At 49.7% G+C, this 23,074-nt stretch overlaps 1 protein-coding gene across 1 annotated transcript in view; it reads right to left on the bottom strand.

Annotated features, from left to right (window-relative positions):
* LOC119182263 (neprilysin-1) overlaps positions 1-21,661 on the bottom strand; it is a 111,213-nt gene extending 89,552 nt beyond the window's left edge. Inside the window, exons 1-3 of the mRNA XM_075891973.1 lie at positions 21,509-21,661; positions 12,107-12,244; positions 8,403-8,579 (exon numbers count right to left, since the gene is read on the bottom strand). Coding sequence (XP_075748088.1) covers positions 8,403-8,579; positions 12,107-12,244; positions 21,509-21,616 — 423 coding nt within the window. The 5' untranslated portion in view covers positions 21,617-21,661. The remainder of the gene's footprint in view (positions 1-8,402; positions 8,580-12,106; positions 12,245-21,508) is intronic.
* Between the last annotated feature and the right edge of the window lie 1,413 nt (positions 21,662-23,074).

Raw genomic sequence — 23,074 nt, 5'->3', positions numbered from 1 at the left:
CGGGCAGATGGACGCATGGACGGTCACACAGATGGACGCATGGACAGACGGATGCAAGAACGAACGGACGGATGAATGCTTCGCCCCACTCTCTATCATTCACTCCATGGATATCCTGCCAATTTTTTTTCATCACCGCGCAAGCGTCGTAGCTTGCGTTATTGATTGTTGCTAGGTGCTCTTTCTCTGTGTGTTCTTTTTCTAGTGCCACGCAATGTCCAGCTATTGCGCATAACCAGTGCGAAGAGCATGCACTGCGGAAAGTACTGGGTGTCACGATTCATGTGTACGCACACACGTTTGCTGGATTGCTTATAACTAATGCACGGTATTTGCATGCGAAGCTCTCGAATGTGCATTTTTTGGTACTTATTGAATGCGTGGAGATCCGCTAGGTGGCGTAGGGCGGTGAGGACGTGCTCACATTGCTCTCCGCTTTATGAAACGTTTTCAGGCGGAAATTTTATTCAAGTCTTTTCGAAGAGTGCATCATCTTTTTCGTGAAGTTGCGAGGATTCGAAGGACACCAAAATCTGGGACCTGGACCAGCTTCACGAGAAACTATCAACATTGGAAGACACGACGTGCACGAACGTAGCTTACCGTATCACCGGCTTTGGTCGGCGGCGCCGGGACGCTAAACCGTGCGGAGTACGGCGACTGGTGTGTGTGCGTCGACTGGCTCACAACCATTCGACCAACTTTCTCCGACATTTTCTGACCGAGTCAATGGTGAGTGCCATTTACCCTCCTTTTCGGACTATACGCCATGCGCAAAGGAAAACGGAGGTCGGCCCATTTCCCCGTTTCTACTGAGCATGCATGCATAAGGACGCCTGGAAATTCATCTACATGGACATCGACGAAGACCCTCCCGGCGCATCTCTGGTGTCGGAGAATCAACCGAACGACGCGAGTAGCGTCTTGTCAAATGAGGAACCAAGTAACGACGACCGAGCGCCCAGCGCCACGTCTCTCGATAACAAGAACGATGACGACGCGGGTCTAGCTCTTACTTCGACAGTGGATGGCTGGCATACCGTCCTTTCACGCAGAATAAAAAAGAACCATAAACAAAGTCAGAAAGAACCCGAGAAGGGACTACAGAAGAAAAACGAAAACTCAGCAGGCCATCCGCCTGTCGACGCAGCACGAGGCAGCCAAGTCAAGCGAGATTTCCAGCGCAGAAAACGCCGAGGACCGACGCCCCTTCCAAAGGAAGAAATAAAGGTTACCCTGAGACCACATAAGGGCCTCACAGTGAAAAATCTATTTGGATCAGAGCTCTCTATGGCAGTGATAGAGGCCTGCCGGAACAGCTTTGGAGGAGAAAGTTTTTTGCTGCGGGTCCACCCCGGATCGGACATCATAATATTGTCCACGCCACACGAACAAGTGGCGGGCCGGCTGAGAGAGGTCAACCAATTGAAAATCAGAGCACGGATTCACCCCTTCAATGCATACGTGGCCGACCCAGAAGACGTGCTGCGAGGCATCGTTGACGGACTACCGCCCGGAACCACTCAGGCCGACCTGATGGCAAACCTACGAATACGGACACAGGGGGCGAAGATAGAGAGAGCCAGGATACTGGGCTCTTCGAAGTCAGCAATAATAACTTTTGCGGGTGACGTGCTCCCCAGGTGCGTGTATTTCATGAGTGCAGAGGCAATCTGTTATCCATACAAGCCTACCGTACAGGTTTGCAAGATTTGTCGATCAACTGGACACCGAACCAATGTGTGCCCGACTCCGAACGCCAACGTGTGCTCCAAGTGTGGGACGTGTGATCCTACTCAAGGACACGAATGTGCCCTGAACTGCACCATATGCAGTGAAGAGCACGCTACAGAAGACAAATCGTGCAGAAAGAAGTTGAAAAATGTAGCTCTCCGAATATCACGACTGGAGACGCATCGAAGACAAACAGAGTGTACCTACGCCGAGAAAGATTTCCCGCAGCTTCAGCAACATCAGCAGAAACCTCCTCAATGGTTCAGCTCAGACCGAGAGGAAGCGACGCTCCAGAATCAGCAGACATCTAGATCCAGCTCCAGATCACAATCAAGATCGAGATCAACATCAAAGACCCCGCAATAGCGAAACATCAGCAAGCCTGTGGAGGCCCCTAGCAAGCCAAACTTGAACAAAACACCGAGCAGCAGCTGGGAAACAAGCTCCGCCCATGCAGGAAAGAAGAAGCAGCAGCAGCAACCACTGGCCTTAATACGGAGGATGTACAAAACAACCAACCAAAGAAGGTGAGCCGGGCGAGTCCAGTGCCTCCCAATGTTCCGGTAACTGATAGCACCCAGTATAGAAAAATTCTAGAGGAGAACAAAAGATTAACACAAGAAATTAAACAGCTTAGAAATAAAATGGCTGCGGAGCGGAAAGAATATAAAATGACCATCTCGTCAAAGGAAAGCAAATTATAAAATGCAATTAGGAAAATACAAAACCCAGGGTCGGTAGGCAACCCCACCGAGGTGCGAGAGCGTCTAGCCAACATGAAAGATAGCGCAGAAACGAGCGAGGAAACGATAGACGAAGACTCGTTCGCTACTCATTCAGAAAGCAGTGAACTAGTAAAGCAAGTACAGACGCAGGTTCAAGCAAACAGGGAAAGCATATCTGCTTTACATAAACTTCTAGCTGATTTCATGGCAGAAATGAAAACGTTTGTCGTAGAAGAACTGAAAATACAGAGGCAGTATGTTAACGATGCTGTGGGAGGCCTGCAGAGGGCACTAAACAAACGCTCCCTGTCCGCCCCAGTTATTGACAAACCATTGAAGGCGGGCAGCGACAGCATAGATACGACCATTCAGCATGGCCAAAACATAATATAAAATAGTGTAGAACATTTAGAGATTTGGCAGTGGAACTGTCGCACTTTTCACAAGCGCGCCACAGCACTCCAAAATTACATGAACTCGGTACCAATTCAGCGAGACGTAATATGCCTGCAGGAGGTTGGGCCCAAGATGGTCAAACTGCAGGGATATTATTGTTTACAAGATCCAAATCATCCCCACGTAGCCTTGCTGGTTAGAAAAAGTATTGCAACAAAGGTTGAGCAAATAGAAAGTTTGTGGATAAATCATCAGATAATCACCCTCCTTCCTCTGAAGAGAGGCAAATGGAAAACGGTAATAATAAATATATACAGCCCTCCCAAAGATAAACATAAGGACTTTGGGGCACTGCTTAAAGATTTCGTCGGTACTGCAGGGGCGAGATATCGACTTGTGGTATTGGGCGACTTTAACGCACCCTGCACCACCTGGGGTTATTCGAGAGATTCCCCTAAAGGAACGCGTCTCGAACACGCCGTATCCAAACTAGGATTGAGCTTAATTACTCTACCCACAACACCTACGAGGCTTGGTAACAGCGTAAGTCGAGACCCGTTCCTAGATCTGACATTCACACATAATAATAACGACACTAACTGGACAAACCTGGAAGAGAATCTCGGCAGCGATCATTACATAATCAGCATTTCCCTATCAACTCCAAAACTACGTAGGATTATAGGAGACGTGGTGATCACTGACTGGGAAAGGTACAGACGACGCGATCCCCCACCCGACTCTGTCTCAGAGTCACTTGGGGAATGGTCAGAGTACATAATCTCAGTTCACAAACAAACATCTAAACGTATCGCAAGAACAGCAGAGACTCCTGCAGTCGACAGGCACCTGCTCCACCTGTGAGAGAGCAGGCACCGTATGCTGAAAATGTGGAAAAACCAGCGACTCAACCGGGACCTTCTCCGCAGAATCGCTGTTTTAGGAGAGGAGGCAAATCAATACGCTAACAAAATTGCAACTGAGGGGTGGATCCAGTTCTGCAGTTCACTACAGCACACTCTGAGCACTGCGAAAACTTGGGCCATCCTAAGGAACATGCTTGACCCGGAAAAATCAAAATCGGCCACAAACAGTACACTACAACGAATAATGCATGATTTTTTGGGAACAGAGGAGGAGCTAATGCAAGCACTTAAGGACAGATTCATAGGAGAGAATACCGATAGTTGCAGTATTGAAATTCAGTACACTGGTGCGAAAAACGAGGCACTCGACACCCCAATCACCAAGGAAGAGGTCTTTGTGGCTGCCCAAGCAGCCAAGAGAAATTCTGCCCCTGGTTCAGATCAAATCACAAATGAAATGATAAGGAACCTCAGCGATAAGGTTATAGAGGCACTGACAAACCATTTTAATTACAATTATTTGCTCAAAGGAAAGATACCTGAGGAATGGAAAGTAGCCAAAATAATTACGATACCGAAACCCGGGAAGAAGCCATCTCTGCAGGCACTCAGGCCCATATCTTTGACGTCATGCATGGGAAAGCTTTTCGAAAGGGTTGTTCATAATCGGCTCCAAAACTTTATACAGGACATCAGCCTTTTTTCAGCCACTATGCTGGGTTTCCGCAATGACCTCTCCACTCAAGACGCATTTTTCATATTACAAGAGGACGTTTTGAGCTATATACCTACAGCAGGAAAAAATATAATACTAGCCTTTTATTTAAAAGGAGCATTCGACGATATTTCGCATAAGGCCATCCTAACAGAATTAAACAACATCGGATGTGGAACAAACACCTACAATTACATCAAGGCATTCCTCACAGAAAGGCGGGCTTCGATAAGCGTAGCACAAGTCACGTCCAACGCTTTTGAGATGCCAAACAAAGGTACCCCTCAAGGAGCCATCCTCTCTCCCCTGCTCCTTAATATCGCCATGTTAGGACTCACGCGAGCTCTGAATAAAGTTCCGCAGTTAGGATACACTCTCTATGCGGATGATGTCACCCTATGGGCAACGTGTGGATCTCCGGCTAACACAGAGCAGACACTTCAAGAGGCTGCAACAGCAGTTGGAAACTTTGCGAAGGCAAGCGGGCTATGCTGTGCCCTAGAAAAATCTGAAATTATCAGGGTGCATGGAAATAGATACAGAAGTAACGGAAGCATCGACATACACATTGAAGGTGTCAAAGTACGTGAGGTGACCGTCGCACATATTCTGGGTTACTGCGTTCAAAGTAATGGACGAGCGAACCATACAATAAACATATTAAAACCATCCACGAAACAATTTGCACGAATGATCCATAGAATAATATACTACAAACAGGAAATGAAGGCAGGAGACACAATTAGATTAGTACAGGCACTTGTACTGTGTAAGGTTACGTATAGTCTACCTTTCCATGTGTTAAACAAATCGGAAGAAGAAACCATCGAGTCTATAATTAGGGGTGCCTACAAAGTGGCCCTAGGGCTACCGGTAAGCACACCAACCCAGAAGCTTTTGGACCTTGGTATATATAATACATACCCTGAGCTAAACACAGCGGTACTGACGGCGCAGAGAAATTGTCTAAGTCAAACGAAAGCGGGGAGAGAGATACTTGCTCGGGAGGGCTTTCCGCCATACCCCCAGAACCTGGACGAGGTTTTTGCAGAAATCCCGGATCCCGTCCGCAGCAAGATCTCGATCTCACCGCTGCCCAAGAACATGGGCGTAAAAACAAACAGAAAGCGCAGAAGGGAGAGAGTGCGATATGGCTCCGAAAAACATTAAAGGACAAATCAAATGTTTTGTATGTGGACGCTTCAAGGTACAATTTTAAACGGTCAGTTGCATCAGTACTAAGCAACGACAACTACATGGTGACATGTGCATCGCTGTGCACGTCCTCGATCGCCAAGGCGGAATGCTTTGCCATTGCCCCTGCATATAAAGCGCAGGAACAGAGAGATGAACCACAGACAATTATCATTTCCGACTCACAGGAAGCGAGCCGTTTCTTTTTAAGAGGCCACCTTCCGATAAAAATAAGCTAATTCTTAGGCGGGAGATTAACGAACGAATACGGGCTGATCTGGTGTCCAGGACACGCAGGCCTGGAGGGGAATGAAGGTGCCGACGCTTATGCTCGAGGGCTCACGAACCGAGCAGAGATTCGACAGCACGTTCGATCCTTTGAAACACTCCAAGAGGAAGCTATCGAGGAGGATAATGACCCGTCCAGAATGGCCCCTCGCGAAATTCTTGCCAACCAGCGAGGCATGCGACAAAAATACAGCGCCCCCCCAAATCATTAGAAGGGGAGGACGCGATTGACCTCCGCCGAATTGAAACGGGAGTCTTTGTCAATCTTCAAAGATTACACAAATTTTTATCAACGCTGTATGGGCATTCCCTGCCCACACACCATTAGGTAACGCGGAGGCCAGTCCGAATGAAGTGGTGCACAACGTGGCTCGAGGTCTTACGTTCCGAGTCACGTCAGACGAAGTGGCCACCCAAACTGACCTTTCTGCGCCAGTGTGGGAATGGGACGATCGACTCACTAAATTTAATGACATAATTCAACACTATCGACTGCAAAGGCGGGAGTACCCTCCACCTCACTCCAAGCTGAATCGGGCCCAGTCCGTTCAGTGACGGCGGCTACAAACACGCACCTACACGAACCCTGTCATCATGCACCACATATATCCCGATGTCTATAGTTCTAATCTATGCCAGTACTGTACCACCAGAGCCACTCTTGACCATATCCTATGGGAATGTCCAGCATTAGTCAGAAATTCTGGGGTCGCGGCCTCCAATGAAGACCGGGCGCGTTGGCGGACTGCGCTGCTCATTTCGGGCCTGGACAAACAACTTTGGGCGATCAAGCAGGCCAAGGAAGCTGCCGGGATACACGGTCTCTCCATTGGCCCCTAGGTGGGAGCCCATCCCGGCAATCTGCCGGAAATGAATAAAGTCTATATATCTAATCTGTAAGGGCATGCGTGTCCGTGGTGTGGCGGCTCGCCATCGCTCTACCACATTTGGTGGGGATGCCTAAAACGACCACCGAATTTAGATACCTTTTTAGGTCAGTACAAGCTTTGTACTACTTTCTAGCAATGAGAGGCACAGCTCGCCAGCTCTGACCCAGAGATGCAGCTTGCACTTCTGCGTCACGTCAGGCAGGTGGCGGCAGCCAGTGGAGCCCTGGACTTGGGGGCCCCACCCATCAAGCTTATGAGCCCTGTGCCACACCCTTGCAAATAAAGTTTTTCCTTCCTTCCTTCCTTCTTCAATGCGTGAATTCAAAACGCACGTGAACTTTTGTTTTTAGCGTCTGATATACGTACAAAACATGAACTGAAGGCATCGTAACGCGTTGTTTGAGGGTGTGTCGTTCATACGCAAAGGCAATACATTTTCGTTGTTATGGAATTACACGTTGTGCGCACTGGAATAACCAACTTCACGTGCACAGTTTCGCATGCAAAACAGCGGTGTCCTCTTTTCGGCGTAAAGTTACGTAAACAGGTTGGCGGTGCGCCGAATATCTACTAAGCAAGCTCTTAAAATCGTGCGGTACTAGGCCCACTTCATAAACAAACAAAAAGCCGCTGATCGGGGAATAGATCGAGAAATCTGGCTGCGAGAAAGGAAAATATAAGAATGACGCCCAGCAGAACGCTAAGTCGCTGCCAGGTAGGTTCGAATAACATGACGCAGGGACTGAATGTTTTCAATCATGGCGCATACCAGTACCTTTTGTACTGATACATGAAAACGCCCCTCGGAGAATCAAGCACACGTCGCTCGAGCTTGCCGCGCGTGAACAGCGCGGTGTGCGTGTGCCTGAAGCATTTGACTGCATCGAAAACCACACAACAGGCGCTAAATTTACGCCGGACTAGAACAGAAACTTTGGCTAGTTGACGGTTCATCGTTAAGTAGAAAAAAATAACGCTTCAAACGGATGAGAACAAGCGAATCAGCGCGATGTCTTGTCTTCGCTTGTACTCGCCATGTTTGCTATTTTATGCTTGAAGAAAGGCTATTTTTATACTTGATGATTTACGCCAGGACTACAAATCTACGCAGAAGCGAACCACGCAGCGTGGCATGTGCTGCTTTGTTTCCCACGTACCGGTTCGTTTAGCACATATATTTGACGTGACTTCCGTCACGCTTTTCTCAATGCATTGAAATAAAATTGGGTCTTTCCTGAGGTTCCATCCTCCTGTGTAAGTCGTGGCACGCAAGACTGATTTTGGGCACCTGTTCGTTTTCTTGAACGCACTGCACTGGCGTTTCGCTGTAACTATTTCACCGAAGTTGACCTTAGCTGAGCTTGAAGGTCAGATTCACGCAATGAGGCGTATTCTGGGTTTATACCGGAAGGGTTAAAGCTATCACTCTAACGACTCTGTTTCCGTAAGCGGTGCTCACTCGGACAACTCGACTAAACTCGGGAGAGTGAAAAAGGCTGACCAGTGAGCCAGATCAGTCTTAACGAGTCCGAGTTAGTCGACTATAGCGAGCTGGTTTGCCGACTTACATAGTTCAAAAGAGTGTGAGACTTACGTCCAAAATTTTCTTTTTCACTGCCTTCGCGACGATGAAGTTGAACTGAACGACGGCTGGAAAGCCGTACTCCAAGTTCAGCCTTACGATTTTGTCGGCGATGCTGAACTTTGGATCGGGTGACCTGTTGGACACGTCGAGCCCGACCAGGTTGAGGAACTTCTTCAGTGACGACACCTGCATCGCCAATGATGTCGGGGTGACCACTGGCTCCTCAGTAAGGCAAACGAGTTAATATGCGAAAGCTGGAGCAGTCCGTTGACAATATTATTTCACCTGACGATGGTTATGGTTTCTCATTAAAATTTGCATATCCCACGTCCAGTGGGAATCGATGATACGCGAAGCACGAATTAGGAAGGTTGATATGTCCCTTTGAAATCAGCACAACGCTACGATGCGGAGGTAAATTATGCCGTACATGACTTCCATGTCATGGTTATCATGTTTGGACGTGTCATTTGCCTTCGTCATCTATTCACGTCACGTTATACCAAATTTGGCAAATGTGAAGCTAGCGATACGGCCGTGACCGTATCATGAGTGTGGCATGTAGTCATGCTGTTACATGACACGCATGTCATGACTATCATGTTTAGACGTGTCTCTGACGTCCGTTCGCGTCACGTAAAACCGAATCTGGTACATGTGAAGCTAGCGAAACAATCTCGAGCGCATCTTAAGCGTAGCACCTAGCACAGATGCGTGTGATGCCGTTACGTGACACGCATCTCATGATTATCATGTTTGAACCAGTCACATACCTTTGTAATCCATTGAGTTTGCGTAGTATCTAACTTGGTGTATGTGAAGCTAGCTAAACGGCTGCGAGCGCATCATAATCGTGGCATGTACTCATGTCCTTACATGACACGCGTGTCATAATTATCATTTTTGCAGTGGCCATATACCTTCGTCATTCATTGGCGTCACGTAAACCCAAATTTATGTGGAGCTAGCAAAACGACTGCAAGCGCATCATGAGCGTACCATGTAGTCATATTGTTAAATAGCATGCATCTCATGATTATCATCTTTGAACCAGTCACATACCTTCGTCGTTTATTCGTGTCCTTTGACACCATATTTGGTATATGTGAAGCTAACGAAACGGTGGAGAGTGCATCATTGAGGGCCCAATAAACTCCGATGTAGTGTTGACTTCCGCGCACGCTGGGTGCAGCGACGTTACGCTAGCAAAACGCGATGCCGGGCACGACTGGCGTGACCAGCGTCTGTTGGCGTGGCCCGACGGCAACCAGCACGAAATGCGACATGCTGCATTTCGCGAAGATGACAATACCCTGACATCACTGCGTCTGCCTCTCCTCGTGACGTCCGGTGCGCTCAAACGTGCATGCGTCAAAGCGAAGCAGCGCAGCACGCGCCCGCAAGTATAAGGCGGGCAGATCGGCGTCTGGCGTTGCATCGCTGGAATGACGCGACGAAACGAACGCCGGCGCTCACGTGCACTGAGTAACGTCGAAGGGTATTAGCGCCTTGAGTGTGGCATGTAGCCATGTTAATGACAGGCATCTCGTGATTATCATGTTTGCACCAGTCACATGCTTTCGTCATCTATTCACGTCCCGTAATTCCAAATGAGGTAAAAGTGAAGCCAGTGAATGGGCCGCGAGCACATCATGAGCGTGACATGCAGTCATGTTGTTGCATGACACGCATGTCATAATTATCATGTTAAGGTCCGTCACCTGTGTTTGTGATGCAGTCATGTCATACCATACCAGTTTCACAACATGTCCTGTGAACGAAATGACCGCAAGAGCTGCAGGACCATGAAATGTAAATCATGGAGTTCATGACATACATATCACAATTTTCATGTTATGACTAATCAATTACGCTCGTCATCGAGTTATGTCATACCAATTTTTTTATCGATGCCATTATCGAAACGGCCAGGAAAGCTAAAAGTCGTAGACGGCTGGATAGATAGAAAGATACGCTCAAATTCGCTGGAGTTCGCTATAAAATGCTTTGCAATTAAAATATCCTGTAAAGCTAAAACATAGGCCTCTAGCTTTGCATTCGAATTGAATTCTACTTTATTAAAATCTACAGCACTCTACCTACTTGCTTTGTCATGTTAATTCACTTATCCATGTTAGTATGCTGCCCTCACTACATCCCATGCTGTTTTCTTCGTGGAGTACACAAGCTGGTAGAAACCACAGTCTATCTACAAACAGTAGTGGAAAAACAATTGATGAAGAAAGATCCTCCGATGCTCGCGTCACTGCAATAAAGAACTGTATCACTCGATGGCTGGAGGAGCTTTTTAAGCTTGTTGCGTCTAACCATATCTTCTTATGATTTAAATGTGGCCTGCCAATCCATATGTCAGCGTTCTTCGTTCTAATACCTGCCCTTCCTCAGCATTCGATTTCACGTTTGCCTCACCTCACGCATTAGAAACAGCCATCGATGCTGGGACTTCATTTTCTGATGACTATTGCATACATATAACAGAAAAGCGCATCCACTGTAGCGCTAAAGCCAGCAGGAAACGTATATGTTGGCTGCATCTCTTGATCGGGCCTTGTCCCGCGGCGTCGGTGGCGTTTGCACTCACACTACGCATGCGCAACTCTCGTCATTTCCTTTCTCCGACAGCTGCGAGTTACTCTCTCCACTTCTCTCCTACCACCTGCTTGCGCTCTCTCTTCCTCTCTCTTCTCTAGGAATCCCTCCCAGCAGCATTAACACCCCCATTGCGCATGCGCGACCTTTCCCCTTTCTCTCATCTTTTACGCTCATGGTCGTCAGCAGGATTTCCTCTTGGAAATGCGAATTAGTCTTGCATCGCGGCTGGGTTAGGGAGAGAGCACAGGTGTAACTTTGCTGAGGGCAAGTGCTGCTGAGGCTTGAGGGTGATAGGTACCCCCTTTGGACTCGGAGCCTGAATGTCCAACAAGATGGAATGTACGACGAGACAAAATGTTTAATGGGTCATGTTACCAGCGAGAGTGAATGTCCACCGAGACGAAAATGCCCAACTGAGACTGAATGTACGAGTCTGAATGTCCACTACTAAACATTTCGTCTAGGTGGACCTAGAGTCTCGTTCGATATGCAGGCCGCAAGCGCCCCTTTTTCGCCCCCCCCCCTGCCGACGTCCATGCTTACGCCCCTCTTTTTCGCTTCGCAACGCTGACGCACGGAGCGTCTGCTAGCGAGTTTCTTGATTGAGAGAGAGCAACAACTTTATCGGAAGGCACAACAAGGGCGTTGAATTCAGTGAGCCGACGGTGCGAAGAGTGGTGGCCAGTGGCATGCCACGACCACTTAGACCAAGTTAACCACTTCTACCTGAAAACCGTAGTTCGTCGACAATTTCAGGGACTCCCACGCCTCGAGGGAAGAAGCTGGCAGTAATATCTTTGGTGGAGGGTTGCCCCCGCATATGTGATATTGAGTACTTTCAGGCAACCACAATGTCAGCAGTGGGGTACAATGTAATCTGGGTAAACTTTAGATAGCCGATGAGCGCTCGGAAAAGAATTTATTTGGATTGGTCTCTGACACCCCTCTGCAACCAAATTGGTACAATGTTTTCCCGCGGAGTCTATACTGAAGTTAAGTATCGCGGTACGCAGAATGTCTAAGATTAAAGTTCGCGGAACATCAACAGCTACAGAGATCAGAACGTCTGTCGAGCATTTGTAACAACCGCTATCGCGCACCTCGGATCTAGAGGTGTTCGCCATGCTGACGCAGGCTCGGAACAGACCAGCGGCCTTCTGGATGGAGTTCTGATGTGAGGGCGGCACGTTGATGGTGTAAAGCAAGGCCTCGGTCACATCACGCATGTATACGGTCATCTGAAAATGTGTAAGTCATGTTGACAGTCATTGTTATAGCAGCACGACATCATCATCATCATCATCATCATCATCATCATCATCATCATAATCAGCCTGACTACATTGCAGGGCGAAGGCCTCTCCCCTGTTTCGCCAATCAAACCAGCCCTGTGCTTTCTACTGCCACGTTATACCTGCAAACTTATTATCTCCTCTGCCCACTCAATTTTCTGTCTCTCTTTCACGCGTTTGCCCTAATTATCTTGGGATCCAGTCACTTACGCCTAATGACCAGTGGTTACCCTGCCTACGAGCCATATGCGTGGCCCATGTCCGTTTTTTGCTTTGTGGTGCACAGTTAGATAAATGAGAGCACAAATGAGGCATACACAATTCCGGTAATCACCACCTTGATTTCTACGCAGTCATAGCTACGTTATTATCAGAAAGTTCCATATAAAACGGGCCACCAATGATGATGGCGTGTCGTACTGAATGTCTCAACGACCAAATCCCATAATTTAAGAACGGGGTACCAATAATAATGGCATGTCGTACGGAATGTCTAATCGGCCAAATAACAGCATTCTAGATTGCAAAACAGCTTTAGAGGTCTACAAAAAACTGATGGAGAATCTGCGGTAAAGTGATGAAATGCCTTTCATGATTTACAAACTTCAGCTTTGGTGACATGTTGGATGTCCACAAACAAAAATTACAGTGTCTGAATTAACCAAGTTTTCTAGATATTTTTACCTTATGCCCTCTTTAAGAACTGACCATGGCAGCTGGTGCAATGTTGAATAGCAGTGCTCAAAGAGGGGAGCTTAATTTCAATTTATGAAAAAAAATCAATGTCATTTTAATCGGTATATTATTATTCGTGTGGGAAAGGCAGTTCGCCACACAAGGAAAGCTTCTTTAAATTCTGTGCTGGATATATTCACAACATTTGCTGTAATCGTGGCCACTATATTATATGTGGCCACGATTACAGCAAATATTATCTTGGTCACTATATGTATACCGTGGCCACTATATCGTACAGAAAGTGAGGCGAAGTATATTGACGCGACAGCGCTAGCGAGCTCGCTTAGCAGAATTTCCGGCGTTGGTGTCGTTGACTGTTACCGAAAAATCATCTTTGCGTGAGCGAAAACTCTAGAACGAGGCGAATAACATAAACAATACAAAATTTTGTATTGTTTAGCCACCTTTCTTCTGCCGCCCCTCTTCATAGCCACCCCTCTTCTTGTGCGTACCGTGAAAATAACTTCCTCTGCTTGCAAATCAGTCAAAGTAACTCTCATGCTTTACAAACACACGTGTCCTGTATTCATGCTTCACAATACAACATTAACTATTGGCGTAGTAATGCATGGTACAAGCGTACATTGCTATCGGGAGTCAGAACATTGGATTATCAATAATGACTTGATAGTTGAAAGCCAGCCACCCACTGCAATATGTTCACACGCTACTGCACCCTTAAGGCCACGTAGCGGTTGCCTAGCAAGTTCAAAAACGTTTCGTTCACTCAGTGCTTAGAGCGTCGCTGGGCGTCTGTGTTGTTCATACGACCTTCGAGTGGCTCCTGCTTCCTACAATGATATTCAAGTGAATTTTTCGAGTGCGCATTCAGCTTTGTTTGTGTCGCATCAGTGAAAGTGCCAGGACTATTTTGATGCCAAAACCTGCTGCGTGAGTGGACTATTTTCACGTTTTGGAACGTTTTTTCTTCGGAGCCGGCCACCGCCTGGGCTAAGCCTAACGAGGTAAGCCCACGCTGGCGCGACGCCAGCCGCGTCGCCGTTCCCGGGTGCCTTTTTCGCTCTTTTCAGGGCTTATTTTCAGAAAAAAAATGAAATATCAGGTGGTGGGGGAGGACATAACTCCCGAAGAGGTGACAGAAGACCGAGGTTGGCAGTCTGCAGGCGCCAAAAGAGCTGGCGCGCGCTCGGCAGGCGCTAATCCTAATGGTGCTACTCTAAACGAGACGAAGTCGACAACGGCCGAGGCCCCGCGAGGCCGCAACAGTGGCAATAACATCAAGGCTAGAATCATCCGCGCTGGCCGGATGCCCCAGCTCCCCAGGGAGGATACGAAGATCGTGATTCGGCCCCGCGGAGGCCTCAATATTGTCAAAACCGGCTGCACTGTGGTGGCTGATGCAATCCTGGCAGCCACAAGCATCTGCGCCGAAGATTTGCGGGGCGACACGCTATGCCCCAACGTGCAGCAGAATATTATGGTTGTCAGCACACCTAGAAGGGAAAATGCCAACCACTACGTCAAAGTTCGGCAGATCGTCGTCATGGGCCGAACATACGAGGTCAGTGCCTACGAGGCCGCCCCTCATTCCACGTGCAAGGGCGTGATCCGAGGTATTCCACTTGTAGACGGCCCGAATGATATTGACAACAAGATCGTAAATGAAAGAAATCCGCTCGCCCTGGCAGCCAAGCGCATAGGCAGCACCGGTACGGTAATCGTCGCCTTCGACGGTCATAGAGTCCCAAACTTTGTACGCTACGGCCCCACCCTTGTGCAATGTTCGCTTTATCGCAAGAAAATAGTCATTTGCTACGCTTGTGGTCGGCTCGGTCACCGTGCTGATGTGTGTCCCAGCCCAGGCGACGTCGTATGTCGGGGCTGTGAGGCTTCAAATCCTGACGCACAACACAAGTGTACCCCCAAGTGCAGGCTGTGTGGTGGGCAACACCTCACGGCTGACAAGGACTGTAGGCAAAGATTCCAGATCCCGTATGTCGTGCGACGAAGGCGCTGGGAAAAGTCTCGCGCCACCGATCAAGGCCAAGCCACGGCACCGCCTTCACCCCATACAGATGGGCAGCTGCTTTCCACGGATGGGCAGGACTTCCAGCAGTCACGTGGTTCCGGGGGCCGTTCCAGGCGACGTTCTCGGTCCCGTTCCAGGGGCCGTTCCCGGTCCAGGAGCCGCTCCAGGTCCCGAGGAGGAGCCCAGCGCTACAAGTCTGGGAGCCGCTCCAGGTCTCGATCCAGGTCTACCGGGCGTCAACAGCAGCCTAGCGGGGTGTCAGCGAGAAGCAAGAAGTCGGGCTCTATAACCTGGGCCGACACGGTCCGAGGAGGGCCAGCTGAGGTACTGTCGGGGTCACTCCCAGAGCATGCGGAGAGCGCGCGTGAGATTTCCCAGCTGAAACGCGAGAACGCAGCGATGAAGGAAACCATAAACAGGCTTTTGTCCGAAATTGCTGAGATTAAGAACGCGAGAAACCCACCACCGCAACCCGCCGTCGCATGCGTCGCCGATACAATGCCGTTACCCATGGAGGTGCACAGCACTAAAGCCGGCGACAGCAGCAGTGAGGGTCAAAGTGCTCTCAGGAAAAGGGCCATCGCCTACGAACAGGGAAGTGTAGCGATTCGAGTCAGGTCTGAGCTTCGAGACACGCTATCCGCGCTCAGTGAAAGCATCAATAAGCTCGGGGAGAATTTCGCCCAACTGCAGATCACCCTGGCCGCGCAAAACGACCGAGTATCCAAGCTAGAGTCGTTTCTCGAAAGCGTAGTGAAACCAGCTCTGACCTCAACCGCCGTCGTACAACCCCAGCCCGGCGCTACGGGCCCCATCGTCCACGCTATTCTTAGCCAATCTGAGGGCAGCACCAGCCCACAAAAGCACCAAGATGGCCAAGCCAAGTGAGACGTTTCTTATTTGGCAATGGAACTGCAGGGGCTTCCCTAGTAAAAAGGCGTCCTTGCACCAGTACATTCGATGCTCTAGCGAAAAACCCCTCGTCATTCTGCTTCAAGAAACATTAACTCCAAACGTCACACTGACTGGTTACAAGCCCATATCGCGTTATTCCGATGGCCGGGGCGTCTGCACCTTGGTCAGTAACAAGCTCACACACATCTCTCACGACCTCAAAATGGCCACCAGCAGCGCCGGATATGTCATGACCGAGATTCTGCCGCGCAGCTCGGACCGAAGCAGCATCTTTTTTCTCAACGTGTACAGTAGCCCTAAGGACCGACGGCAGCGCTTCAGGGCCCTCATAAAGAAGGCCGTCAACTTGGCAGGTCCCAACCCCCTGATTGTGGCGGGCGATTTTAATGCTCCGCACCACACTTGGGGCTACCCGTACAATACCAGCAAGGGCGCGGAACTGTGGCAGAACGCGGCAGACATGGACCTGACTCTAATCACCGACAAGGCCTTTCTAACTTGGTTGGGCACCTCATCCTGCAGAGACTCCACTCCCGACTTGACCTTCGTCAAGAATCTCCCCGATGTACAGTGGGCCAACTCAAACATTGACTTAGGTAGCGACCATTACGTCCTGGTGACGCAGTTCTTAATGGTCCGAGAGGGCACGGGAGTTTTTTGGACAAACTGGGACCAGTTTCGCAAAGTCCGCAACGACCGACCCCTACCTGCAACCAGGCCAAGCCTACAGGAGTGGATTAGCCAGCTCAGATAGGACGTCATAAGTACCACCAAGAATATTAGTAGTGACCTTCCGGTTGAAAAAATGGATAGCCACCTTGCCCACCTGCTCGAGGCCAAGCAGTCACTTCTCGCCCGCTGGAAAGGCCGGCGCCTCAATCGCAGGTTGCGCAAGAAAATCTCCGACCTAAACAAGACCATCGAGGAGCACTGTCGCGTTCTCTCCAAGCAGCAGTGGGACGAGGTGTGCAACTCGGTAGATGGCCAGATGTGTAATGGCAAGACATGGAACCTGCTCAAGCACCTGCTCAGCGAGAGTAACACCAAAACTAACCAGCGGAACGTACTAGCGCGAGCCATGCACGAAGCCAAGCAGTCCTCTTCAGAAGAGGAGGTTTTGAAGCAGCTGGTGCAAAAGTACCTCCCTGTCGACTCGAACCCCGCAACAACGTACCCCGAGTACTCAGGACCGGCCAACACTGAACTGGACGCCGAGATATGCCACGAAGAGGTTCGGCAGGCGCTTTACGGGCTTAATGGGAGGTCTGCCGCGGGCCCCGACGGCATAACTAATAAGACCCTGCGCAACCTAGACGACCGGTCAATCGACTACCTCACCGAAGTCATCAACGAGGCATGGAAGAGCGGCGAGGTCCCCGACCCGTGGAAGGTCGCGCGCACCGTGCTCATTCCTAAGCCGGGGAGGTCACCTAACTTGGACAACATGCGCCCTATTTCGCTGACATCCTGCGTGGGAAAGGTAGCCGAGCATGTGGTCCTCAATAGGTTGACTCGGTACCTGGAAGACAATGGGCTCTACCCGTACACCATGATTGGTTTTCGGGCCAAGCTTTCGACGCAAGACGCTATGAAGCTGCTCAAGCACCAAGTCATTGACTGCAACACTCGAGACATGCGGGCCATTCTCGGCCTCGACTTAGAGAAAGCCTTCGACAATGTTGCTCACTCTTTCGTGTTGCGGTCGATTGCTGAGCTCGGCCTTGGAGTCAGATTCTACAAATATGTCAAATCGTTCTTGACCCGTAGGAGAGCCACCCTCAGTGTGGGAGACCTTGTCTCCGAGGAGATCGAGCTGGGATCGCTCCGCACGCCACGAGGGTCAGTGATATCGCCCACCCTGTTCAATCTTGTCATGGTCGGGTTGTCCAAGAGGCTCTCATGTATCGAAGGCAACCCCCCCCCCACAATTTACGCGGACGATATTACCATTTGGTGCACAGGTGGCAGCGACGGGCAAGTCGAGCGCTTCCTGCAGGAGGCCATAGACACCACGGAAGATTACCTCCGTCCCACAGGCCTGAGGTGTTCTCCAAGCAAGTCCGAGCTTCTCCTTTACCAACCCACTAGGCGAGGGCCCAAGCCCAAAAACTGTCAGCCGATCTCGAAGAGTGATATCAAGCTCTACACCGGAGATGGCTGTGCAATACCCAGAGTTGACTCCATTCGGGTCCTCGGCATGACCATCGAGTCCAATGGTTCCAACGGCAAGACTATACTCAAGCTCGCCGCCAAGACGGATAAAGCGGTTCGGCTGGTTCGGCGGGTGGCCAACCGCTACCAAGGCCTCAAGGAAGACAACCTAATCTGCCTGGTCAATGCCTTTGTGCTCTGCCACTTTTCATATGTCGCGGCCATGCACGATTGGCAGCGTGCCGAGCGTGACAAGATCAACGTCTTGCTCAGAAAGATTACCAAGCGGGCCCTCGGTATCCCGATCAGGACGCGCACCGAGCGCCTGCTCCAGCTCGGAGTACACAATACGTTGGAGGAGATTGCCGAAGCGCAGGAGCGGGCCCAGCTCGCGCGCCTTTCGAGCTCCCAGACCGGCAGATATATACTCCGAGGGCTCGGTCACTCTCCGGCTGAAGTGGACGAGAAGATGAGACAAGTGCCCCGTGAGATTCGTGACCTCATCACCGTGGCACCAATACCGAGGAATGTCCATCCCTAGCACAATCGTGGTAGGCGACGGGCTAGAGCTGCCACTCTTCTCAAGCAGATTCACAGTGAGGAGCACGGCGTCAGCTTTGTCGACGCGGCCACGTACCGTGGGAGCCGCGCCTTCTCCGCAGTCGTCGTCGACTCCAAACAACAAATCACCAACTGCTCATCGGTTCACACTGACGATCCGACGGTTGCCGAGCAAGTGGCCATCGCCATGGCCATCCTGGAAGGTGAGAGGGAGGTCATTTATAGTGACTCTAGGTCAGCTATTCGCGCTTTCGAGCGCGGTGTAATCTCCAAGAAAGCCCTGCGCGTGCTCCAAAGTGGTGGCCGCGACGGCATCAAGCACCACGTACTGATTTGGTTTCCTGCACATGTTGGACCGGTCCAAGGCGCTCCCCCCAACCTCAACGAGTCTGCCCACGAGGCCGCGCGCGCACTAACCGACCGTGCGGGTTCCGGGCAACGATTCGGGGCCAACGGGGTTGCGCCTGCCAACAAAACAGGGACGCGCCTGCCACGTACAACGAAATAACAAAATATTTTACCTCGCGCGGAGACTATATCCACTCCCTCATCCAAATCTTAATAGGCCACAGGCCCTTACGCTCAGACTACTGCAGACCGACACGTACCCTAACCTGAGATCCCTTCACGCTATTTATCCTGACGTGTTTCCCAATGACGCTTGCCCCGCATGTGGGGATGTATCCACGCTGGCGCACATGCTCTGGGAGTGCAAGGCAATGTACACTAACCCCAACACTACATCGGTCAGGTGGGAGGCGGCCCTACGCAGCTCGCTCCTGGCCGACCAACTTTGGGCCGTTCAGCAGGCCCGCGGAGCGGCCGATAGGCTTGGCCTAACAGTCCCGACGTGGGAGTCGCCCACTGCGCGCTGACGCGCGCCTTGCAGGACCTCAATAAAGTTTCGCAACCAACCAACCAACTCAGTGCTTAAAGCATCCCCTCTTAGATGCGAAGCTTAAGGGTCCCCCAAATTTTCAAGCGGGGCTATTGTGCGCTTTAGTACGCGGTCATCGTAGCGTGGCAAAACGCCCCACGCGTCGCACATTGAGCACATGCTCGCGCGAACACATAGTCTTTGTCGAGTTATTCGAGCAATGATACGTTAACTAGAACAGGATTGAACAGGGTCCTCAGCTTCCCTCGCAACCCTAGTACGAAATGACTCGTCTTATTGGGGATGTACAATACAGCTACTGAAGTCTTTGAGGCACAGCGGCACGCCCAGAATAGTCGGCTCTCACTCTCAAGGGCGGGCAGCGAGATCTTGTTAGAAGCCAGCTTTCAGGCCCTATTCATGGCGCCAGAAAAGTCCCAACTTTGCACACACGCCATGAAAGCGATAACAACTGATCCGATTCCCCAAAACATACACCCGACCTACATCGAAAGACGAATAAAAGCGAGGGCCAAGGCCATACTTCGCCAAGATCATGCGCAACGATACGCAGGTCCTCTTCTTTGATGCTGTAAAATATTGGAATCGAGATGCCTACGCAGTCTCCGTGGTGGACGCCCATGGCTCGCTCGTCAATGCAGACACGGTAGTTACAAACTATACCCACGAAGCAGAAAAAATGGGCAATGCGCTAGCCCTTCGAAGCTGCACGGGAGCTTCTGTTATTTACTCGGACTCTATAACAGCTATAAGAACTTTTTCGGTGGTCCTGGTCTCATCGAAGGCAGCTACGGTTGTTAAAAGGAAAAAAAATCCCATCCTCACACATCACATGGTTTCCGGCTCACATAAGAAACAATTCCGTCCTCCCTGGCTGCAACCCAAACGAGCGGGCTCAGCAACTTCCGCGAGAACTCTGTCATTTTTCGCGTCTGCAGTCTGCCCTCTCGCTTCACTGCAGTCTGCAGGAACCTCGACCAGAAAGACACCACTCGTATTATACCACGAACTCACCTGTCATCATAGAATAGAAAGTCGAACTTTTCCTCCTGCTCCCTCAAATCTCAACAGAGCACAAGCAATCACTTACAGACAGTTGCAGACCCGTACACACATTTGACCAACGCCATTAAGCAGAATCAATCCTGACTTCTCCACTGTATGTCCACACTGTGGCCCCGAATAACAATTTTGACCACATACTCTGGCTGTGCCCTGCCAACTGGGGCACAGAATTTTGCAACCAGTCCTCCTGGTACTCTCTCCTTTGAAGCACAGAGCTCATCACTCAGCTCAAGGCTGTCCAGAGAGACCCAGCCATCGCCAAAGGACTCTGTTTACCGGTACCGACCTGGGTGGAGCCGCCGGATTGATTGGCGGGGCTTTCGGTACCGCTTTTTTTCTTCTTAGGTTCTCGATAAAGTTCATATTTAATGACTTGAGCACATTGAAGATCATCACTCGGGATGATAAAAAGAAAACAAATAGCGCGCTTGGCGTAACGCAGGGAAAACCAGCTATAACAATACAAAAAATAGCAAGCAGGTGTGCAACAAAGAAAGAGAGAGAGAAAGGCAGAAATAGGAATAAAATTATAAACAGCAAGAAAGAAAAAGAAATGGCTAAAAAGAGGGATGTTATAAATAGAAATTGAGACAGAAAAACATAAAAAAAACATCGAAAGAAAAAAATTATGAGGAAAGAAAGAGAAAACCGAAGAGAAACAAAGTAGGCTGCCGAGCTCCGCACTTCTGTTAGGGTTCACGTCCGCAGTGCGAAGCCACCTTAATTTTTTTTCAATAAAAATTGGGAATTTACAGGCACATATGCACTATAGCAAACTTTCACTCTACAGACTAGGCGTGACTCTGCCGTGTTCATTCCAAAATTTTCTTGTAGGCCTGCTCAGCTGACACTCGCCCATCACACTGCGCTAATTTGCGAGCTCGACACTCACCGAAGCCAGTACGGTGTACTGAGGTCCAGTGTAGCGCGAGCACACGAAGCTGAAGAAGTCGTCGCACGGCTTGAAACTTCGATCTATCGCCGATTTCAGGAGCTCCATCGCGTACCGACAGTCGCTGGTGTTGCATTGCTCAGCCACATCGTCTCTAATCTGCATTTCGGATTAGAGATATTATAGCGCTCAATTTTTTTCATTAAAAAGACTGCGGGCTCCTAGAAGACAGCTTACTTCTATGCCCTCAGATGTGTCCACAAACGCAAGTTTCTTGCCGAAACTGAAAATTTTTAGGAATGAAACAAAACCATCTCACGCGCAGTGTCCCGAGGAAACTGAGTGAAGCTTTCAGAAGATTATTATGTATAAACTGCTACTGTTCATGAATATGAAGCCAGATGCTGGTTCATATTCTTTTTATTCTAAAACATGTAGGTTTAAAGCATATAGGTATTTCGGGAAACATGCAAGAGTGTCAGAATTATTCAGTGGTATCTGCGAAATGCACGCGTTCATATACGTAGTTTTAATAATAAAAAGTCACTGTTTCTCCGTTAAGGGACGAAGCAATGATTGCGACAGCCATAACTTGGAATGTCATTCTGAGAACGGCAAGCAGATCGGAACTTGCAGCGCGCTGCTTACGCACAAATCACGCACTAAAACAACACATACATGACGAAAGCGAACTAACAGCGTTTACCGCTCGACACGTAACGCATTGTTCTAACAAAAACGACGTACTAAATGTAATCACAGGTACAAATGAGTGCAAATTAACAAGTGTTCCAGTTGTTATATACCGCACTGTGTATGAAAAGTGCGCTCTTTTTTCAAACGGGGCCTGTACAGAGACCGAAGTCGCCTTTGTGGTCCCGGTAACTAACGCACTCGTTCTAGCGAAAGCCGAAGGCAAGGCACGCGATTCTCCCCACCAAAAAATGAGCGCGCGCACACAAGCATTCCCCCCCCTCCCCTCCGCGGGGTAAAGCACGCGTGAGAGATAAGCACGCATCGGTGCATCCCTGACGTGCGCTCATCTCTCATTTGTACATTGCCGCCCTAGCGCGAGTGGCTTTTCAAATTCTTGGGGACCTTCGACGCCAAAATTTTGGTCTGTCTTTCTGTACATTTGTCTGTTTGTTCACCCTTAATTAAACAACCCCAGACGATACCCCAAATGGCCGACCCCATCCGCAGCGCCCACCAATATTGCTCAAGGTTCGTCGTTCGTACTTGTGCGATTGTCCATTCAAAAGCGATTATTGCGCATATCGGAGACACCATAACAACACGTCAATATTCTGTATGTGCGTCTCTTACTAGAAAAAAAAGCATAAATAAGTAATTCTAAGGACCGTAGCGTTCACCACGTTGCACTGACCATGCAACGCTTGCACGAAAAGCCAAGTGCTTCTAAGCCTTTGCAAAGACGACACGGTGGTGGCACCGACCCGTCGCTGTGCGTTTTACGCCAGATCACATCCTAGATGGGCGCGCAGGACACGCGCGTTTCGTTTTCCATTATAACTGCCAGAGAGCGCTCATGTCTCACGTCTGACG

The sequence above is a fragment of the Rhipicephalus microplus genome, chromosome 4 (assembly GCF_043290135.1).
Source record: "Rhipicephalus microplus isolate Deutch F79 chromosome 4, USDA_Rmic, whole genome shotgun sequence".
Classification (NCBI taxonomy): domain Eukaryota; kingdom Metazoa; phylum Arthropoda; class Arachnida; order Ixodida; family Ixodidae; genus Rhipicephalus; species Rhipicephalus microplus.
Note: the sequence above shows the minus strand (reverse complement) of the source record. Positions and strands in the feature narration are given on the sequence as shown.